The sequence below is a fragment of the Aythya fuligula genome, chromosome 5 (genome assembly GCF_009819795.1).
Source record: "Aythya fuligula isolate bAytFul2 chromosome 5, bAytFul2.pri, whole genome shotgun sequence".
NCBI classification, from domain to species: Eukaryota; Metazoa; Chordata; class Aves; order Anseriformes; family Anatidae; genus Aythya; species Aythya fuligula.
Window position 1 is genome coordinate 57929565 of NC_045563.1, and position 21450 is coordinate 57951014.

Genomic DNA, 21450 nt, shown 5'->3' on the forward strand with positions numbered 1-21450 from the left:
AAACCAAATGGCAGGCGAGGATTCCTGGGATGGAGCCTTCTGGAAAGCTGGGAGCTGGAGTAGCTTTTCAGCCAGGATTCAGATGAGAACAGTGGGCAAAAAAAGCTGATCCCTCCTGTTCTGGGAGCTTCTGGTTGTAGGCCAAAATCCTAGAACAGATTTTTTCTAAATGTTCTTACTGCAGCTATTAATTTATATCACAAATCAAGTAATGAATGACTCATCTTCATACTTGAATTAAGTTTTAATATAAACGTTATCTCTTAATTCCCAGGCCATGAATTTTACTCATGGAAGAACAACATTTTTTTTGGTTTGATGTGCAATTTTGTGTGTTTCATTTTATGTTATTTTATTTCTACAAAAAAAGGGTTCTTGTTGTAGTCTGATTTGATGAGCAATTTGTCATAATATTATGAAATACATGGAAAATTATACATTATATTTAATTTATGTATGATATATATACGTTGTAAAATAGAATATTTTGAAGGTTAAAGAGTTTAGTTTCGCCATTCATTTTGTGAATGGCTAAAATATAAAACCAGTTAGGTCTGCTGTTAGATACCCACCTGAGCCTTAATTCTATGACAAATTATTCTAGTGAAATAGGGCACCATAAGTTCAAAATTGTGCAAACACAGAGCAACAGACTGAGGAAGGAACATTCTGCATTATTTATTGGCTAGATCCTAAATAATTAAAGAAATGACTACTCATTAGTTAAAAATTAAAGCAGGTGAGGGCCTTGCCAGCAGAGGGAGCAGTCAGGTCTTTCCTTAGGTTCCCATCATTTCCAGCCTACCCATCATTTCCACCCTACCTCTTCTTATTGCCCAGCCAGTTTCCCATCTGGATCTAGCTTTGCCAGCCTGCTCCTGATGACAGCCTATAATTTCATACTGAATAAGGGATTCGTTTTTTAAATGATTTTATATTTCAGAACCTTGCACTTGATTAGAAATGTAAGCTAGATGTTCCTGTTGATGTTTGTGTACAATTAGTTGAAATAACAGTGGAGGATCCTTTTGGTCACCTGTGCGTAAGAGGCAATTGACTGTTTAAGGAATTTTAAGTCGCAGCAATAGTTAGCCTGAATTGGGAAGCAAAGTGCACTGATTTATATTTTTTTTCAGGCAAAATGACAAAAGCAAGCACTTCTAAACCTTTTATTTTATCATGAATAATTCCCAGTGGAGTCTTACAATTTTAGTTAAGCCAGTTAGTCTCAAATACGTTCATCTCAGTGGTTTTGTTATGGCTCTCAAGATTTGATGATGTGACTCTCATTCTCTCTGTCTAGTTTTGCATCTGTATCTACCACATTATGACCAACTGATCACATTGAATATTTTTAAATGTTTAATTTTGTAAACAAATCGGTTCAAATGGTCATTTCATTTTTGAAATGGTCATTTCATTTTGTTCAATTATAACATACAGTTTTCCATGTATGTGGTTTTATACCAATGAGACAAACTCATTAATAAGGACCAAATAGTGTTCTAGGGAGGTGCTGGGCTCAAATCATGCGCAAATTTCTTCCCAGCTCCTCATCCTTTACTGGCGAAGAAAGCAGGGGTACTCAATTGGGTTTATTGGTTCATTTGGTTCACTTTGTAGGACTCGAGCAAGAGCCCTGCTCCCCAGAACCATTTGTGGGCACCTGCAGCCTGTGCTTTCAGTTCATGAATGCTGAGGAAACAGGAGTCAGGAGAGAAAAGCACTGAGTAGGGATTCAGCTCAGAAAGCATCACCCCATAACACCCCACAACTCTGCCACCTATTTCTGACAGATAATAGGTAGATTTTCAGCACCCAGCTTTTTGGGTTTTGACTCCTATGTCGTCTTTGCCATGCCCCTAAATATTTTCATGCGGTACTCCAAAGCCTTAGTTACAGCCCTCTAAACCAAGCCTCAAAAAGCTAGGGGTAGTCAGGGCTTCAGCAGTTCAACTCAGTGAGTTCAATCCCCAGTCTTCTGTTGACTGGCTTGTGATTCTGGACAAGTCAGGTGGCATCTTTGTGCTTGGTTCATTGCTTGTAAATGAGGAATGCAACACTTGCTGGTGTTTTGTGAAGCACTTGGAGATCATCAGCTGGATAATTTTATTTAAACTGTGTAGGCTTTTTTCTCACCTTTCATTCTGTAGACCTCAACAGCAACTCTTACTGACTTGCTCGCTTCATCTGTGCTATGTCATCACTCATTTCCCTGTTGGCCCTTGACATCCTTGTAAAGAAGCTTTCATTCAGGTCTTTGCTCTTATGGCAAAGCAAACATACATTTTATTTGGGGTGCCAAGGTTTTCTGACATTTATTTCCTTTTTAGCTAGAATAATTAACAAGTCCAGGTCATCCATCTTCAGTGAAGACTGAAAGATAGTTTTTAGTGTGTGATATTAGTCATGAAATCAAAACTAAATAATTTTTCTTGAAAATTTATGCAGATTTTTTTTTTAACTGGGCACTGTGTCATCCACCTTCATCTGGTATGCTTGATGATAATCAAAGTTCCCATAGAAGTGGCACTGTTGCAGGTGTGAGAGGAGGTAACCATGGCTCAAATGTTTTCAGTTTTCAAGATTCAAAAATGCTCCTTCTAACTAGTTTCACGGTTGAAAGACTCTGAGTTTATAAAGACTATCAATACAAACATTATTAAAAGCAACTTTAAAAGAACAACCAAAATCTGGAATGAATGCATCATGTAACATATTGGCCAACAGATGCTTTGTCACTCCCTTCTCATTTGGGTGAGTATGTTGTGTCTAATTACCTACTCGTGTCTTTGCTACATGTCCTTTCTTTGCTTCTGTAACTTGTGTAAGATTATTAAAAGATAATTATTCAGTGCTTGAAATTTGCTAAATTAATGTAGTGTACATATAAACAAATGAAAATCAATGCTTCTCTGATTTCATCCATGTGAACAGATATGTATAAATAAGTTCTGTTACAGTCAGTAAGGTTCCTCAGAGGTAAAAGGAGATTCTGTTAGAATCCTTACATGTGTACTTCTCATCACTGAAAGTGTTAGAAGGTTGCAGAAAATCCTTGAAGAATATTTCTGCGTTATCCATCTTCTAGCGAAGACATCACACCTGCATTCAGTTTTCTTGTGATATTGATACAGTTTTCTACATACCAAAAATTCTTTAATGTAACTACCGTTGCTCATCTTGTACTCAGTGGTCTGAACAAACATTGATTTTACAGCCTAAATTCAAAGTTCAGTTAGGAGGTTTGGTGTGTGCAAGCACTGAAAATGGTGCTGCTAATCAGCTTGGAGTTAGGATGGGTATTAGAATTTTAAACTTTACAGGCTTTGTTAATTTCTGATACTAGTTTTTGGTAGAACATTTATTAATTTTTTACTTTCAGAATTTTTGAATAATTAAGGAGCACACAAACTGTATCTCTGTAAAACTAGTGCAATGGCCTAATACCTGACTTCTTTTACCAAGATAAAGTGTATGGGTAGTTCTGTGATTTTAGTAGTAGTAATTAATAACAAATGGTGATAACTATATAAGCCATGTCTTTTAATATTAATAATTTGTCTTTTCAATTTAAAATCCTTTGGAGATTACATAGCAATGACTAATGGTAAATATTTGTATATTGTGAAGTCATTGCCACCATATTGTATGCTAATCTCTTGGTAAACATCAAGAGTTATTTCATCTATTGAATATGCAGCCAGTGTTTTGTTATATTCCAGTGTGGCTGCATATGTTACCACACTAAGCTTACTTCAGTGTTATGACAGATTTAAAAGAGGCAAAAAAGTCACAATCAATTTTTTGAGTTTGTTCTGAAAAATGGCATACCAAAATATGCCTTAAGTTCACAAGGTTGGCATCACTTTGTATAAACTTGCTCACTTGGTGCTTTTTATTGAGACCCTTCAATGAAACGTCAGGGTTACTGGACTCACCTGTTGGGAACGACAGTGACAGGTTTATCTACGCTAGGAGTGGAGTATCTGAATTCATCACTGAAGTCTGTGCTGTCATATGGAATGTATGCAATGCATGCAATGAATATATCCAAATGTGCTTTTTTTTGGTCCCAGTACTAGCAGTTAGTTGTATGTTTGTTTGTTTTTCACATAAAGAAACAAATTTTAGGATTAAATTTTTTAATTAAACATTTTTAAAGAAATTCAGTGATGGGACTACCTTATCAGCATGTTTACCAGAAGGTTAAGGTACAGAATTAAATACAGCCTCACTACCAAAATATAGGCCTAATGTCTGTTTGAGAAAAGGCAATCTTAAAATACCTAATTTTAAATTCAATACATAATTTAATATTAAAAGTCTGTTTATTAATGTCTTGATGATAATAGAAATTTATGAAATCTGTGTGACTCAAAAGCTTAACAGGTGCTAGTTGCATTTCATTGTAGATCTGTAATGAGTATCTTGTTTTTCTTTTAAATTTTGAGGTTGTTTGTATTTACTATGTAGAAATATTGAGCTGCTTCTAAGAAAATTTTCTATTCTTAGACTTCTGCCTACTCAATGTAGCACAAGGACTGAGAATTTAAATATTCCTATTACATAAATTTTATGATTTTTAAATTTCTTTAGAATTTGACAGAATAAAAATGGACTGACATATCTCTGGGTTTTAGAAGAATTTTGACAGCAAATGAGTGGAGATCTAGAAGTTAGATTGAAGCAGACAAAGCAACGAGATTTTTTTTTTCTAATATGGAATCCAGCTGAAACAAAGTTGATTTGATAAATAGTGGTAATGATAATACTGCTATTCATTAAGAACTCAAACCAGAAGCAATAGACAGTATTAATTTCAGTATGTATGTTTGCGCAAACGTGCTCTCTGTGTGTTTGTGTTGGTAGAATACAGTGATTTACACTCAGACACAGAAGATAATACATTTTAGACTGGTTTATTGGTAAATAAGTATTTTTAAACATCCATAAACAATTATTTAAAGCTCTGTAGATCCTGCAAATAAGTAGAACAAAGCAATCTTTTTCCACAATTGCTTTTCTCTAAAAGCTGGTTAAAGATGTATGTATGGTTCCCATTCACATATCCAAGCAGCTAGATGGATTTCCTTCCAACAGTGTTTTGAAAGCACACTTTGAGCTCAGATATTAAAAGTTTGAGCTTAAAAGAAAATTTCTGTCTAAAGCAGTGAGCACTAAGTAAGATATAGAATGAATGCTCAGCCCAGCCTGCACAACAGGGTTGCTACCATGTTGTTAGAATAATTATATTTTGGCTGAACTAACTAATACAGAAAAACTGCTGTATGTCTACCAAGACTGAAAACTTTCCAGGATTAGGTTGGTTGTGTTTTGGTGGTGGTGGCGGCGGATTTTCTTTTTCTTTTTTTAATTTATTTTTAATGTTATTTAAAACAATACCTCTTCTAGCTGCCAACAAACTCTTTCCCTGAATCCCCCCATTCCTGGCTTCCCTCCTAACCATGTCCTGGCTCATCTCCAGAGCTGCCAAGTTTATGCCAGAAGCAGGAGGTAGATTTGTATGGGGCTGGAGGAAGATCTGGAGCTCTGTTAAATTTTCAAGCCCAGATGGGGCAACATGATTTGTGTGTTTATGTCAGTATGCCATACATCACAACTATCTGTGTGCTGACGTCAGCTTTGATTGGGCATTAATGTGCTGAATGCTGCAAACTAGAAAATACATGATAGATACAGATCTATGACAACAATGCCACATAAGCAAATGTCTATTTGTTGTGGCAATTCATCGTGGAAGGTATTTCCCAAGATATGCTGCATGAAGCTCAGAGAGTGTTTTGACACACTTTAAAAACAAAAACAAAATCAACAGAGGCAAACAGACTACAATTTAAGAAAGCAAACTTGTTCAGAAGAGGAGCTTTGAACAAGATATTGAATTGTCGCCTATGTGTCATTCGGTTGAATTGCTGTCCCTCACTTTAATTTTTCCAGAACTAGGATTGACTAGGAACAATGCTGTTGTTACGGTTTACAGGACTTTTAATGATGAAGGTGCCGTGCTGATGGTTGAGCATCTTTCTGTGCACAGTTTTTGTAGCCATTGTTTGTCAAAGTCAGCAAGCAAAAAGATCAGTGGACAGCAAACTTTTTTCCAAATGGTCTAATTTTTTTTCCTACATTAAGAGTTCAAGTTAGCTTCCAGAAATCATCAGTATTTTACCTGTTTCTTTATATAACAGTTTAGCGTTTCTTGCTTATATGAATAACATTCAGGAACCTGCTTCAGAACTGGCAAAATGTAATTTCCAGCCTGTGGTTTTGCAGAGATCACTGGCTACTTCAGATTTATAGCGTCTTTATGTGATTACCCCAGTAAAACAGTGTGACCAACAGTTTCCATTAAAATACAGTAAGCTCTCCCTCTCTTCCCAAAAGAGGAAATAATTTGAAAGTCAGCTTTAATATTTCAGTGGTAGATATAATTAGGACAAACATAATGAAGTTTAAGGCTTGATGTGGAGGCAACTTTCTTTTACCTCAATTCTCTTTCATTATTGCTCAGAAAGGAAAATCTTTAGCAACGTTATTTTATCATTATTCATTGTTAGACTTTGCAGGTAAAATAGAAGTTCCCTGATTCCACAGGGATAGACCATTTTGGCCTGTGCACAAGTAGCAGCTTTGAAAAGAGACCAGTCCACAGGATTTAATGCCATCTGGCCCATAAGGTGGGGAGAGGGGGGTGGTGGAGGTACCAGGGGATTGGTGGCTTTAGGCCTTGTACCCTGAGCAGATTGGGCTGGGCAGGACAGGCCACAGTTACTTTGTGTAATGGTCTAAAAACAGAGTTCAGATCCTCTTTGATGGGAGCAGGAAATGGTCACCTTCTGTATCTGCCTTACAGGCTTCTCTGTGGCCAGGAGATGAGATAAATTGTTGAAATGTGGGCTCGTGCAAGCAGTTGGTATATTCACTATTTTAACAAACCAGTATGTCAGTGTAATGCACAGACTCTACTAAATTACCATGGGGTGTTCCTTTTCTCTCTGGTCCCAATTACTGTGCAAATTGTCGTTTTCAAATGGTTTACCAGCATTTAAGTTGACCTTTTGTACTGTTGGTCACATAGTTTAATAATGGAAGCTCAGAATGTACAAAAGACTTTAAGATAAACAAAAAATACAAAATTCTAGCTTGGAGCTACAGAGCTAATTCTTCGTACTTGGCATGGATGTGTTTTGAGGTGATTGGACTTGATACCCCTGGAGATATGATGGGCAGAGCATCTACAGCCATCAGGAAGAAGGGTACACCAGCTGTCCTGGCAGATCTAACATAACTGTTTCGAATCTTAAAGAAGTATTTTGCTTTTTAGCCCAGTTTTGTCTCTTCTTCCTTTTGCTTATTAAATCATGACGTTATCAAAGCACTTACAAATCACAGATACGTTGAGAAATGGTAACGCAACTTGAAGCTTTAGATTCAGATTTGTAGAGAGGAACTTTTAGAAAGAGAAATACTGCAGAAAATGCTTTGTTCCTACTTTTTAATCTGTGCTGTTTGATAACCAAAATGAGTAATCATGTGGGTTGTGCATGCTCAAAATACTAGATATGTCTAAGTGTTTTAAGAAACAAGGTTTTCAAGACACAAACAAAAGCTGGGCATCTGACTCAGTACAATCGATGTATGGTGCTTAACTGCCACATAGCTTGTAAATATCTCCAGTATGAACTAGCGCTTATCTTACAAAGATTAGGAAAAGATGAATTTAGTACTAAGTTGGCTCCTTTATGTTTTCTTTGTGTCAAATATGTTTTCCTTTAGAAATAAATTCCCATCCATTTTTTTAAATAAAAAATAAGAAGAGTCCTCAGTGCAATTTCTAGGTATTGATGACCTATTTTTTCCCCACAGTTTGTCACTGAGAAGACCAAGGCTTAGTCCATGAACATTAATTACCTTTTTCATCACATATGATGTGTATTTTGTTTCCGTGTCTTACAGAATAAAGCAATTATGGAACGTGTAACAAACTTGTCAGATATGGTAGTTGGTCTTGAATCATTTATTGGCTCTGAGAGAGAAACCAATCCATTATACAAGGATTACCACGGTAAGTTCCATCTTTAGCAATGCAAAAAGTCTGCCCTGAGTGTTTCTAGGGCACTTAGCGGCTTACCCTCCAATTGGGTATCTGCTATAAAGTAGCATTTGGTTTCATTTTAGAATATACCTCTTAAATGTTTCCCCTTGCTAACCAGTCTTGAGTTTGGAAATTTTTCCGTAAAGTGCATTAAGGCTGCAAAGGAAACATGGCAACTCCTTGCATGTTGTCAAGCCGTATTACTGAGGCATGGCTCAATCAGATGTACATCTCAACAGGCAGGCTTTGGGGAATTCACATGCAGAGGAGGCTTGGCAATCATCTGACCAGTGAGCTGAACTTGTCATGAAATCAATACTTCTGATCTGCCAAGTTTTAAGTAGAGAACATGGAAAAACATATATTATATTAAGGTGAATAAACTGCTAAATGATGCGCTATATAAACTTTATCTAAAAATAATGTGCTGTTTTGCAGCTTTCAGTTATGGCAGCTATGAACTTAAAGAAATAAATACAGATATATAGAGCATATAAAATATGAAGCTCATCTTGGTAAAAAGGCATGTAGCCTTTCGAGTGATTTATCTTCAAAATGTGTAATGGTGTTTAATCCTGCAGTTTGTTTCCCCAAGATTTTGTAAGGTGTTACAGCAGAACTATTTAAATTTTAAAAGATGAGATGAGATGTTACGCATAGCCCAAGCAGTGAATACCAAACAGTTTTAGCTAATCCAGAGCGGTGCTCTGAGTGTGCATAAATTACAGCTATTATTATTGTGATACTACTGTAGTTCCATGGAAACCTTCAGCTAAAAGTAAACTGCTTATCCGAAACCTGCTGTAAACATGTGAGAATGTGGCAGTGTTTGCCACAGCAAAAAAAAGAAGCAAAGATGGTGTTGAGACACCACTGTGTGTATGCAGGCTGTAATTAATAAATCAGAGAAAAATCTTTTTCACTAAGAAAGTCGTGCATGTTTCCTCATCTGAAAAAGGTGAATGGAAAAAGAAACTGTGAACAAAAGCTAGAATAATTCGCCTAATTATCTTTCCAATTGTATAATTGTGATGTGGCATTTGTTTATGCTAGCATAATTCTGTCAATTTGATACTCCTTTTCTCAGCAGTGAAGAGATCTTTTAAGACAATGTGCATTTTAGCAGTTATTTCCTGATTTCCTGTAAAAATGTATGCAAAATCATTTTTGGTACTACTTAAAAATATATATATTAAGTATATATATATATTTAGTAATATGCCATCTCATAGCTTTTGAGGTTTAGACAATTGTAATTTAACATTCTAAAAATGAGTATTTTTAAAGGTCTTAACTCTGTGGATAATTTTTGTGTATGAATATATTTCAAGATTATTTATTTACTACAGATGATGGAAGTTTTTGACATTACTCAGGAAAAAATTGATTAAATTGTTGCAATATTTAATGAATACTGCATTAGTAATTTTGTTAAAATGCCTGAAAATGTAGGTGGTTGAAGAATCAGTAAAATAAAAATGATATAAATTGTCCTTAATTATTTTTTAAATAATATGTATAAGCAACCCTTTGTTATGCCTGCTGTTCTTGTATCTAATAATTATATTTTGAACTCAAAACCAAAATAAATATTTTTATATATCTTTGGAGAAAGGGGTAGGAGGCTTCAATATGTAAAAATATCTTTGTAATAATATTGAGAGTTTTGTTATTAGTACCTGTAAAAATTAGGCTTTTTAAAGTATTTAAATTTTAGGAAAATTTCTTCCCTTATTGTCCCTTTACTTTAAAAAAAAAAAAAAAAAAAGAATAAAAAATAGAAAAAAAAAAGAAAAAAATAGAAAAAAAAAAAAAGGAAAAAAAAAGAAAAAAAAAGAAAAAAAGAAAGAAACCCCTGAAAAATACTTGCCTTATTTTAAATAAGGGTTTTAGTGTTTGGGTTTTCTTTCTCCCAGCTGCCGTTTTCAAGGGAGATGTCTTTTGTAAACGTTCGGTATTTCCATTTTGACACTGGCTTTATGAATAGCAAATATAGGCCAGTAATCGAGAAACCCTGTAGAATTTTCCTGGTTTTCAGATGTAGAAAATCACCCTTAGGTTGTTCAGAAACTATATTAGGCTGCACAAAAACCATCCAGCGTCCTTGTCAGAAAAAATCAGCTTGAGCTGCGAGTGACAGAATGCAGAGCTTGCAGTGCACCTAGGACTGGGGAAAAAATCTGAACGGCTACATCAGCCTCTCGCGGGAAGCAAATGTCTCTCTCTGAGGATGGCACAGGGGTTAAAATTCATCAAAAATGGGGATCTGAATTGGTGTTTTCCAGAAACTTTTTTCCAAGCCGCTTTCAGGCGCGGTACTGCTCATTAGAGCTTCAGTGGTTATCAGTAACCCATAAGCCTTGTTTTGCTGGCTGCTTACTGGTGCATTTAATAAAATAAAGATCACTCAGTGGTGCCGTGGGCAGCATGCAAGGTGATAGCCATATTTGCTTACTGTAAATACAAGAGAAAATCACACACAAACCGGCTGTAGTTTTGACAAGTATTAAGATCCCTCTTTACATCTGTACTTCTGTACCAAAGTGCAATTAGTTTTCCTCGCACAAGGATTTCTGTTTATCTTATTCTGCTTGATTACTTGAGTATAATCGCACCGTTTGCTTCATTGCTCCTGGTAGTAAGCTCCAGTTTAAAAAGGGGAGGATGAGTGTGTGTAAATATACAGAATTCTGCTGTAAGACTCTAATTTATGCATCTGGATGACAGCATTTTCTTATTTTTTTCACCTCCTTTACTTTTTCTTTCCACAAGGTTTGCTTCATGTACATCAGATTCCTCGGCTTAATAGCTTGATCTGTGATGTGTCAGACACGAAGGACCTTGCTTTTAGATTAAAAAGGAAGCAGTTCACCATTGAGGTAAGAGAAGCAGTTTTGTTTCACTATTTCGAACCCGAAAGGTGGAGCTAATCCCATCTCTTATGTTTCGTTTTGTGAACTACAGGAAATATGCACCCGATGTTGTAAATGCATTGCGTTGGTTTTGCTTTTCCGAGTGGTTTTATAAAATATGGTAGTGTGCCTTCTAATTGAAGATGTCTCATTTGCCGCACTAAATCGGTCCGTTATAAATAGTTTATTTTGGTTTAAAATGTACATAGAAAGTAGGCCACAACCTTCAATAACAAAGCGTGACATGTTTCTAAGGATGTCAGGAGCATATTTAATTAAATGTTAATGACTTGCTCTTACTTGTGTTAGTGGGTGGGAAAGTAGCTACATGTTATTACCCCAGTAGAGGGATTTTAATGTATAATGCTGCCTAAAATTGTGTGTGGTATGAGGGATAAGTGTCCTTATCAGTATTCAGAAACCATTTTCTTTGCATTACTGAAATCACCTTTCGCTCTTTTATGTCATTTTAAACACAGTATCATTTACACTAATGTCCTTAAGTAAATTTCCTACTAAATTTAAACTTTTTTCTGTGACCTTTATGCAGACAGTCCTGATAGAAGGCAGTAATACAAAAGATGTATTTCATTTTAATCTTGCTAAAGAACAAATGAACATAGCACTATTAAGCAATTAGAGCTGATGTATTTATTAACCAAGTAATGCTTAGAGATGGAAGATGGCTTTTGGGGTGATGTGATAGTCATCAGTACAGTCTGGGCAAATTTTTTTTTTAACAAAGACATAAAACAGCCAAGCATCCCTGACAAACCATTTTGTTTAATCTCTTTTCAAATGAAAAGCTCTTAAGCAGGCCACTTGTCTTAACTGCTTGAAACCATAAAAAGAGAGAATTGCCACCAATAAATTAGCATATTTTTTACTCCATCACCAAATTATGGTCAATGTGGCTTGGCACTGCTTTGGTGTTTGGGACTTCACCCTTAAGTGACCACTTTGGCCCTTATTTGACCCTCTGCCCTTTTTAGCTGGCCACTTGATAAGGTAACTTGAGGGTTCTCTCTCTTCACTGCCCCCTCCCCTTCACAATTGCAAGTAGCCCTAACCTATAAATCATTGAAAGGGCCCTATCAAGTGACAAATTAAGGTGCCCTCCTCCTAATTAATGGTCATCAATGTCTTTAATTATCTAATCCTATTGAGAGTAGTTAATAGTTAATCGGGCAGCCAGTTCCTCAAGCAGGTCAGCCCTGCATGCGTGCTAGAAGTTTCTCAAGTCGAGGTATCCTCTTCAAAAGCCACTTAAAGGCAAATATGTGAAGGCAGGCTTTTTTCTCCAAAGACCTTCATTTGTCATGTTTCTTATTTTCCAGAGAAAGTGGTTAACGCAGCCAGGCATTGTGAGGTATTAAGCCATTTTAACAACAGCTTTTAAGCGGCACATTAGAAACAAAAACCTTAATAGTCTATGGTAGGTTTTAAAATACAAATGTTATCGCTGTTTTCAGAAATGCAAAGAAGCATGCCCCATCATTTCACAGCATAGGAAATTCACAGTTATTACATCTGAGAATTAAAATATTTAGGTTTTTTTCCTTACTGTAAATCCTGACTCGGGATATCATTTTTCTGTCAGCAGTTAGAATTTGGGATTCTAATTTGTAATGCAATTTGGTGGGGGGCGGGGCGGAAGAGGAGCACTAACCAGGCTCTGTAAAAAAAGATTTCATTAGCCATGGCCCAGAACTGGAGGAAACGGGGGCAGTGGAGCTCTTGGAACAACCTGTAGCCTTAGACATGCGTGGATGACCCACTTGAAAAATTTCTGTCATCGTTGCTCAGCTGCAGCCCCTTTCAGTTTCTGTTAAGAGATATGCTTTATAGAAATTAGACTGACACAAACTATTCCTTTTCAAACACGCGGGATCGCTGTCCTAGTGGGATCTTCCTGTACGTTTCGCTAATCTGTAATCCAAAAGTTTTTCTTCCTTACGTTAGGAGAGGCAGACTACAGCTAGGCTGACTGTAGCACTGAGGTTTGTAAGCAAATGGGAACAAGGGCAAATTGAATTAAGAAGGGATGTGAATACAGTCTTCTAAAGCTGGGTTCTGCAGTCAGAATGCGATGAGTCAGCAGCCGGTTTTGTTCTGGTGGTAAAAGCAGAAAGCGGCACAACCGTCTGCGGTACAAGCAGGAGAGAGGATGGCTTATACAAAGTGCGCCTGGGTTTATGACTTCCTTACTAGCTTCATACATTTTAAGTACGTAACACTTTTTTGGAAAACAGCTGCTTTGTCGCATACACAATTTGGGGTGATCATAGTAACCTCTATTTGAAATGCCACTTGAAAATTAAATTATGCAAGAAAAGTTAGAAATACACAACCTCTTATTTATGGCAAGGTTTCTCCAACAAGGGTCTTCACCACTAGACCTTTCTTATTTTACGGTTTATAATGAGGGCATGGGACCTGGATTTTCTCATGTCTGGATTGCTCACCAGTTAAGTACCTCTTTACAGTTTGGCCCCCATCAGTAACAAACTTCAAATGTCAAAATTGTTTGATTAGACTTCATTTCTGTGGGAGGGATTCTACCTCTTTATAATCTGCAGAATCATTTAACTGTTTCATTTTTTTTCTCATCTCTGTCAAAATAAAATTGATTGAAGTGTGTTCTAAAGGTGTTGTTTTTTTTTTTTTTCAATTTAAGAATGACAGTGCTGTTTAGTGAGTAGTTATGAGCGCTCGTTTTCCCTTTTCAGATTATGAGGTAGACCTTTTCCAGGAAAACTTAGATGCTTCTGGTGAAAGGTGCAGGAGCTACATCATGCTTGCCCAGATCTTCATGTTAGTTAATAGCAATATATTATTCTATGCAATATTATCAGAGACCTATCGTATGTGCATACCACTTTAAAGGACACAATTTTGAAGTTAGCCTGTCTAATCCTATTTCTTCCCACTTTGGAATCTTAATTAGAAGGAGATAAAAACCATCATTTGACTAAATTATTGTCTTGAATCTGTAGCAAAAGGTATAATCCGCAATTGGGCCAATTAGTGTACCCCATAGTTAGCTATGCTGAGGCAGGAAACTTGATTAGATCTGACACCAGCCTAGTTCCCACTGTTGTTTTGCCAGGTATGATGGTCAGACTTCAAAGGGCTTGAGGCATCAGCAGGGCAAGGTTTGGAGGCCAGCTTAGGTCCGGTCGTTAATCTCTCTGCTAAAACCACAGCAGCCCTCGCACAAAACAAGCTTACACGACACAATCATGCGGTATTAAAGTTTGGGTTGAGTCATGCCAATTTGCCTTTGATTTTCTGATGATTGACTAAAAGATGGCTACATGACTAGACACATACTGAAAGTTTACTGATTAGGTACGTTCCCCAAATATTTGAAATATTTTTTGATTTCTCAGTTAAATGATATGACAACCCATTTATCTTAATGCAACTTTTCAGCAGAGTCACTTCTGAAGTATTTTTGCTTTGTTTGCAGCTCAGAGTGTTACTTTTGTCAACATTCGATAAATTTTGGAGAAACATTATGTTCAAATTTTTTATTTGATAGAACTTTTTCATTGTTCAGTGCCTCCTGTATCAAAACCAAAGGAATCTGTGTCTGGTCAATTTTTTCACTCCTAGAATTTATGAGGAAACGTTGTTTGTCGTTGTTGTTTAGGTACAATTGCTCCCAAAAAAAAGGAAATTCCTCTTAATTATTTTCCACCTCAGTGTTGAGCAAAGTGCTGTTCCATGGCTGTGATTACATAAGTGTTCCTTTCTTTTGCCTTCTGATTTGTTGAAATATTGCAGTAACAGTGACATGTTTCCATTCTGAGAAAAGCCTAAGGCTGCTTTAGTATTATTCCAAATGATTGAAATTGCCATCTTGCTGACTTTCCCTTGGGCAGCTTAAGGCCTGTTTACTTTTGTATTTGTTTCACATGTTCCCTCTGAGTTTGGCTGGCAGGACATCATTACCTGGTTTGACAAGACAGTTGGAGAAGATTCATATTTGATTAACTCCTTTTACTGTCTGGTCAACAGAAACCTCCGGAATTATGTATTTAAAGCTAAAACTGTTCATAAATTCAGATAAACGTTTGCAAATAAGAAACTTTTGGATTTTTTTTTTTTTTAATTCCCTAGTTTTGCTTTACTGTTTATTTTTAGAGTCTTCCAGTAACAGTCATAATATATGACTGTTAATAGTCAATAATATAGAGAATAAACTTCTTCCTAGAAGTGGTATAATGTTTATCTAAGAATAAGTACAGCTGATGTGAAATTTTCATTTGTCTTTATTTTGATGAATACAAGAGCCAGCTAATACAAGTTGGTTTTGTTCTGATGGCTATGTGGCACCTGTGCAAGCCAGAATAAAAAGCTTTAAAACATAGCTCCATTTGAAGCCAACTATCATAAGCTACATGGGAAAAGTATGTAACTTTGAAGAGCTTAATTTTTGAGTTCAGGAGATCACTTCTTTTCTGAGAGGTGTTTCCGAACAGGAAGATGGGGAAGTCAGAAGTAGAGGATTCCTGTGGCAGCAAAGCTTTGGTTTCCCAGGGGCAGGCAGATACAACATGGTACTGTGGAGCACTCTGCCAAAGGATGTGTCTTTGGAAGGAAACATAATCACAAAAAAATCTCTGAAATCTCTGCATACCCCCTTTTTTTTTTCATTCTATCCCTTTTAATTTGTTTCACTCTGACTATAGTGCAACAAACTTCCTCTTTGCAAAGGGAAGTGCAATTAGCCACTGCTACACTTTTCATACAAGTGTAGCACAAGGTTGATCCTAAGTGAATCAGGATATGGTGATGCCGCTGAGTAGCAAACTGTGCTTCCTGCAATATTTCTAATTATTCATTAAACACAGGAAGAACAAGTGTGGGCATAGCTAATTAGGATTATTAGTGAGCTGTTTCTCCTGGAGGAACAAATCGACCCTGTCACCACTACATGTGGGATCAACATATTTATAAAATACACGCACATCCTATCCCAACCACTGTATCAGCCAGCAGAATTAGGTGTCCACTGTACTTCTAATAACATTACTTTTGGGCTTCTTCCAAGAAGGTTTTACTTGAAACAGCCTTCATTAATGACTCTCCCTTATCCTGATCGTGTTCCACTGGTGTTTATGAAGTCATATGATTTTGAATTTAATAAATACATTTGAATTAATGAACTATTTCAGGCAATATATAACGAAAAGAATGTGAGCTTGAGAACTGTCAAAAAGCAAAACTTTAGATGATTAGAAACTTCAGGTGCTGGTTCTGTAGCAGTCAGCAATATATGGCAATGAATTCAGATTTGCTGAGATAAAGTTCACGCAATGTAACTAACACCTAAGCTAATGTATACCACGCAATGTGTATTGTGGTATGAGGAGCCTAGTCAATCATACCTTGGTATAGCCGTAAAAAAACAACTTTTTGTATTTTAGAATCATGTACTTGTGACGTTACAAGTCTTGGCCCCCCAAACTCGTGACATTACAAGTCTTGGCCCCGTGTAACCCTTGTAGCCTCAGAATGGAATCTGCTTCTACCAGGCCTAAGACTGCCTGGCTGCCCATGCCATGACCCATAGCATGGATCATCCTTTGCAGGTATTGCTGGTTTAAAGGTGAGACAGAAGTTTTCTGGAGTGTTACAGAAAGTGGATTTCTTAAATTTTCTAATGTAATGGAATCTTTTGGGCCTCTGATCCACATGGATTTGAGAATACAAATACCCTTGGGGATTATGTGGAAAATTTATCTTTCTCCTCAGCTTGCCTGGAACAGCAGCGTCATACCTAGCAAACCTCTAGTACTGAATGTTCCACTTCAGCTCGGGGACTTGCATGCAGGGAACTCTGCGTGTAAAACTAAATTTTCTAACAGAGAGGGATAAAACATTTTAATAACATTCAGATGAAATGCATGCCAAGCTACTGTTGCATTGATTTTTCCTGACCATCTTCCCTGTGATATTAATAAATACAATATCATTGGCTTACTTAAACAGAGGTCAAATGACAGCAAATATAACACCATAACATTTTGTTAATATAAAGTTAATAATACTTCATCTAAAAATAATAATATTTTTAAAACATTCTCCTGCAAAACTAATTCTGTTATAATTCCAAGCTCCATTCTGCATTATTTCATCTAGTAGCCAGTTCAGGTTCTCTTTACCTGGTATAGTGTACTTCACTGAATTGTTTTGTCAGATGCTGTCAAGCCAACCTACCATTGTTAAAGAAAATCAAACTAAATCATTTTGGCATGAGCCTTCCAGGAATAAGGCACAGAATATGAAGGGTTTGATGAAATCAAGGATTTGATTTCAATATTGTAAAAGACTGGCTGTCAAAAATGTATTACATTCTTTCAAACAATTTTGCATAAATAAACGTGTTTAAAATTGTGACAGTACAATTTAGATAAAGTTTTGGGAGATTATTTTTGAATTATAATAACTTGAGGTAAAACAGCACTTGGAGTGCTCCTATTTAAAGAGAAAAAACCCTCTGAATTCTAATAATGCATAGAACTGAAATCTAGTAATAAGTTTTAGGCACTATATGGGATTTCCAAATGTGAACATGTAAAGAAGTTTGATTTGAAATTACCACCTTATTCTGATTGGGTAATACTAAATAATGTAAATTTATTTAGATATTCTGGAGGTTAACGGAGGAAGGTACCATTAACTTTTAGATTGCAGAGGAAGCTATATGATAGCCTGAAATTTATTTCATAAGTTACATCTGTTTTATGGGCTTGACATTTAGCAAGTATAATGAGGGTTTCATTCAGGTTTTCAGATCTGTAACACTTTAAGCATAATACACTAGATCTGCAGTTCCTTGTCAGTAAACTAAAGTCCTATATGTTTTTATTTAAACAAATAATTATGATGTTTAGAAGTATTTATTCCATAATTGTGTTGTCGCAGTGGAAAAACATGCAACAAAGCCATTAATGCAATTAAAGGTCGCTTGTACATATTGTAATGGACTGCTCATTCACAGGATCTGTGCTAAGGGTCAGCGCTGCAGCATGAAATGGATTGGCCTTGTTCAGTCTGTAAATAAATGGGTCAACTTATCTTGTATTTGCCAGACAACTGAAGTAGTTGACATATTCCCAGTTTCTAAGCATTAGAAGGTAGATAGGCTGAAGAGATCTTTTGTAAAAATGGTGTTGGTAAAGATTAAAAACTTCATCTACAAGTGTTCTATTTTAGCACTAAAATAGGCTTTTCAAGACCTTTTCAAAGGTCTGTGGATATGTTGGAAAGCTACCGGTGGTGAATGTTTAAGAAGCAAAAAGAGTTAAGGAGTACACTGATAGCAGTTCTCAGCAGGAACTGCATACCACCTCCATTAAGTGCTCTTTAAAACACCACCGAATCTGAATAAAAATGCTATTTCATAATTGAATAATATTCTCACTTTGCAAACCATAATGAATTCAGTCATGATGTTACACAGTAAAAGGTACCTCTGAATGTTATACATTTCTCTAAATGCAGGAAAATAAAAATTAGAGTCAGGTTTTCTCAGCTGAAGGCCTACATCATACCTTACCTCATCAAAATGCATTGATGTAGGAGTTCAGGGCTGTTAATTAAAAATGAGAATAGGATAACTTCACATCTTAACACGGAAGAGATGGGCAGCCATCTGGATCTTCTTGTCTCTGTGCTGCTTTTTATGCTTTTGATTATTGATCTTCAGGTAGAGAACAAGTACTCTGTAAACTAGGAAACTGTAAAATAGGCTCATCTGGAACTTGGAAAGGGTTAAAATGTCAATGTGTAGGAAAACAGAGCAACAATGGAAAGTCTTTCCTGTGACTAGTAACATGCTTAATCAAATTCCAATCTTTTTTTAATTTCAAGTTTGACAACTGTAGTCTAAGGGTTAACATTTCCAGTCTTATGAAAAGCTTAACACTGATGTAATATCAAAACCCCTGTAAGTGTTAAAGCTTAGATCTGAATGGCATTAGCAAGTAAGAGTTCGGCTCCTTTTTTCCTCAGTCCTTCCTTCTGAAGAAAGTGAATGGTAATTGTATTATGTACAGTAACTAAAACTTTATATCAGTGTCCATACATAAATAAAAAATAATAATTTTGGGTGCCAGTTTAAACCACCCGTAGGCTATTTGACTTTTAGAAAACAGCTGGTAGTAGTCTATGAAAATAATTCATTTTAACTGCTTCATTTCAGGGATTTAAAGTTTGAGAAAACCATGTGTTTTACCTGATGGAGGTATTGTCTGTGGCCTCTTTATCTTCTTTTGTCCTGCTTCAAGCCTGTTACGGCAAGAATTACTGAAGAAATTTTATTTGGAGATTCATAAAATTTCTATGCTAAGAAATAGCTCCCAAGTGGGTTTATCTTTCCTTCATATTAACTCACTAATCCTTGGGCATCATGTCTGCCCGAGTTATGTTTAAGAGGAAAAACAGAACAAATATAAGAAAGAGTTTATCACTTTTGAATGGGACCACATGAATAGTGCTGTGCAAGAGAAAACGTTTTCATCTTGCACCCAAAACAGCGCTTGCTATACTTAAAATAACCTGATTACTAAATATATTAAGTTTTAAGGCCTTTAGTAATCCTTGCTAATGAGCTGTACATTTGTTTGTTCTGAAAAAGACATGTGTGAATGTTTGAGGTGGATGACCCGGGCGTGTTAGCTGAATCTTGAGGGGCCTTCCGAGTCTCCATCATATACTGAGAACATCTGCAGTGTTTTTGAATGAGAATCTTAATTCTGTGTTTGTAAGCAATCCATTTGATGTTCTTGAGTAATAGCTGTGCAGTGACCTGCCTTGTCACTGTGTTGGCTCCAGACACTCCTGCTGGAGAAGTTAAGAAATTTGCAATTTGCAGATAGGCTCGGAGGCCATGAATGGCGGAAAAAATGTAGGCATGGCAGCTGCATTCCTCTGCTCTTAGTCAAGGCCTACAGTGTTCCAGACTATGGTTTTTGGACATGCACCCTTGCTTGCGTTTATTCGAGAGCCAACAGACAATTATATGAGTGAGAGGAGAAGTTATGCTTGGGCACTGAGTCTCACGGGCAGTTCCTGCTTTGGGGGGCTTCTACATGCAGCCTGAAGGTCGTGTGGGTACCTGCGTATGGGTGGAAAGCATCTAACCTAGCATTCACCACTTCGTGTTTATATCAAGCATCACCTACGAGTGGAAAACATTAACCTCGGGGAGCCTGCCTCCTGCTCCTTTTGTTGGCCTAAAGGCAGAGGCCTGGTGTGTAGGAACCAGGCCGGCTGTGGGGTCGGTACACACTCGCCCTTGGACTGGGGAAAGTCTGCTCATAGATATGGCCACGGCCTCGACCCATCCTGATGTACAGCAAGCGAGGTATAAAACAAACACAGCCCTCAGCCAGTCGAGCTGCCATATGTCACCGCCTCAGCAGCGTTTTATTTTCAGCTCTTTATGAGGTGGTGTTTGCTATCCGTTGGCTGCGTCACGTCTCTCATTGATTTATTAGGTTTTTAGTAGTGTGTTCCTTAATCAATAAGTGCTGTTGTCGCTTAAGTCACTTTTGTCTCAGTCCTGCCATCTAAAGCCCCTGAGGTAACACCTTATACTTCTTAATCAGTGCTTCTCACCTTTTAGTATAAGGCTTTGTAATTCTGGGCGGATTACAGGTTTCCTGTGCTGCCTCAAATGCCCTTTCAAAACCCTTTTGCTACCAGTGGGTAATGAGACAGCAGCGATGTGAGCTTTTTCTGCTGTAATATAGGGAAAAATGGTTCTGCTTCCAGGATGAGTGTTTATAAAGAGATACAAACCAGTCCTTAATTCGTAATCCTTGCGACTGTTAAAATAAGGAATTAATAAGAGGAAAATTTAATATTTGTGTTTAGACTGCTCCTCAGTAGTAGCATAGCCATGGGCTGTTTGTGTTTGGTCTACATCATCGAGACTAAAAATAGCCCTCCTGTCATCTCATTGGCAGAGGTTTAGCTACTCCTTTAATTCTCTTTAAAAATGGATAGAGAGGAAGGCAGCATAAATATTGAATATGCAGATATTCCAGTAAGTGACTAGCAGGAGATTCCTGGTGCTTTGAAGAGCTTCATGGTTAAATGGAATTCATGTTTTGCTTAAGTAAAGACACATTTTGTAAATGAGGATCATCGTTAAATGTATTAGTTTAATTTTTATTTTTTGTTTTATTAACTTTTTATATATCATTAAAATAGCTACTTTTTAATATGTGGATATTAACATATATTTATTTTATTTTTATTTGCATCCTGATCCTGCTTGTTTTTTTCTTTTTAGTTTTCCTTTATATTTTGATAAGAAATTAGTGATGAGGTATTTCATTTCCCATTAGTTAAATTAAAAGGCACATTATATCTAATTTTTCTTTTAATAAAGTGAATTTTTGC

General features: G+C 36.6%; 1 protein-coding gene across 1 annotated transcript in view; it reads left to right on the top strand.

Moving 5' to 3' along the window:
* The window catches only part of ELP4 (elongator acetyltransferase complex subunit 4), a 137938-nt gene that overhangs the window by 49260 nt on the left and 67228 nt on the right, over positions 1-21450 (top strand). The window contains exons 8-9 of the mRNA XM_032188556.1: positions 7978-8086; positions 10889-10995. Coding sequence (XP_032044447.1) covers positions 7978-8086; positions 10889-10995 — 216 coding nt within the window. The remainder of the gene's footprint in view (positions 1-7977; positions 8087-10888; positions 10996-21450) is intronic.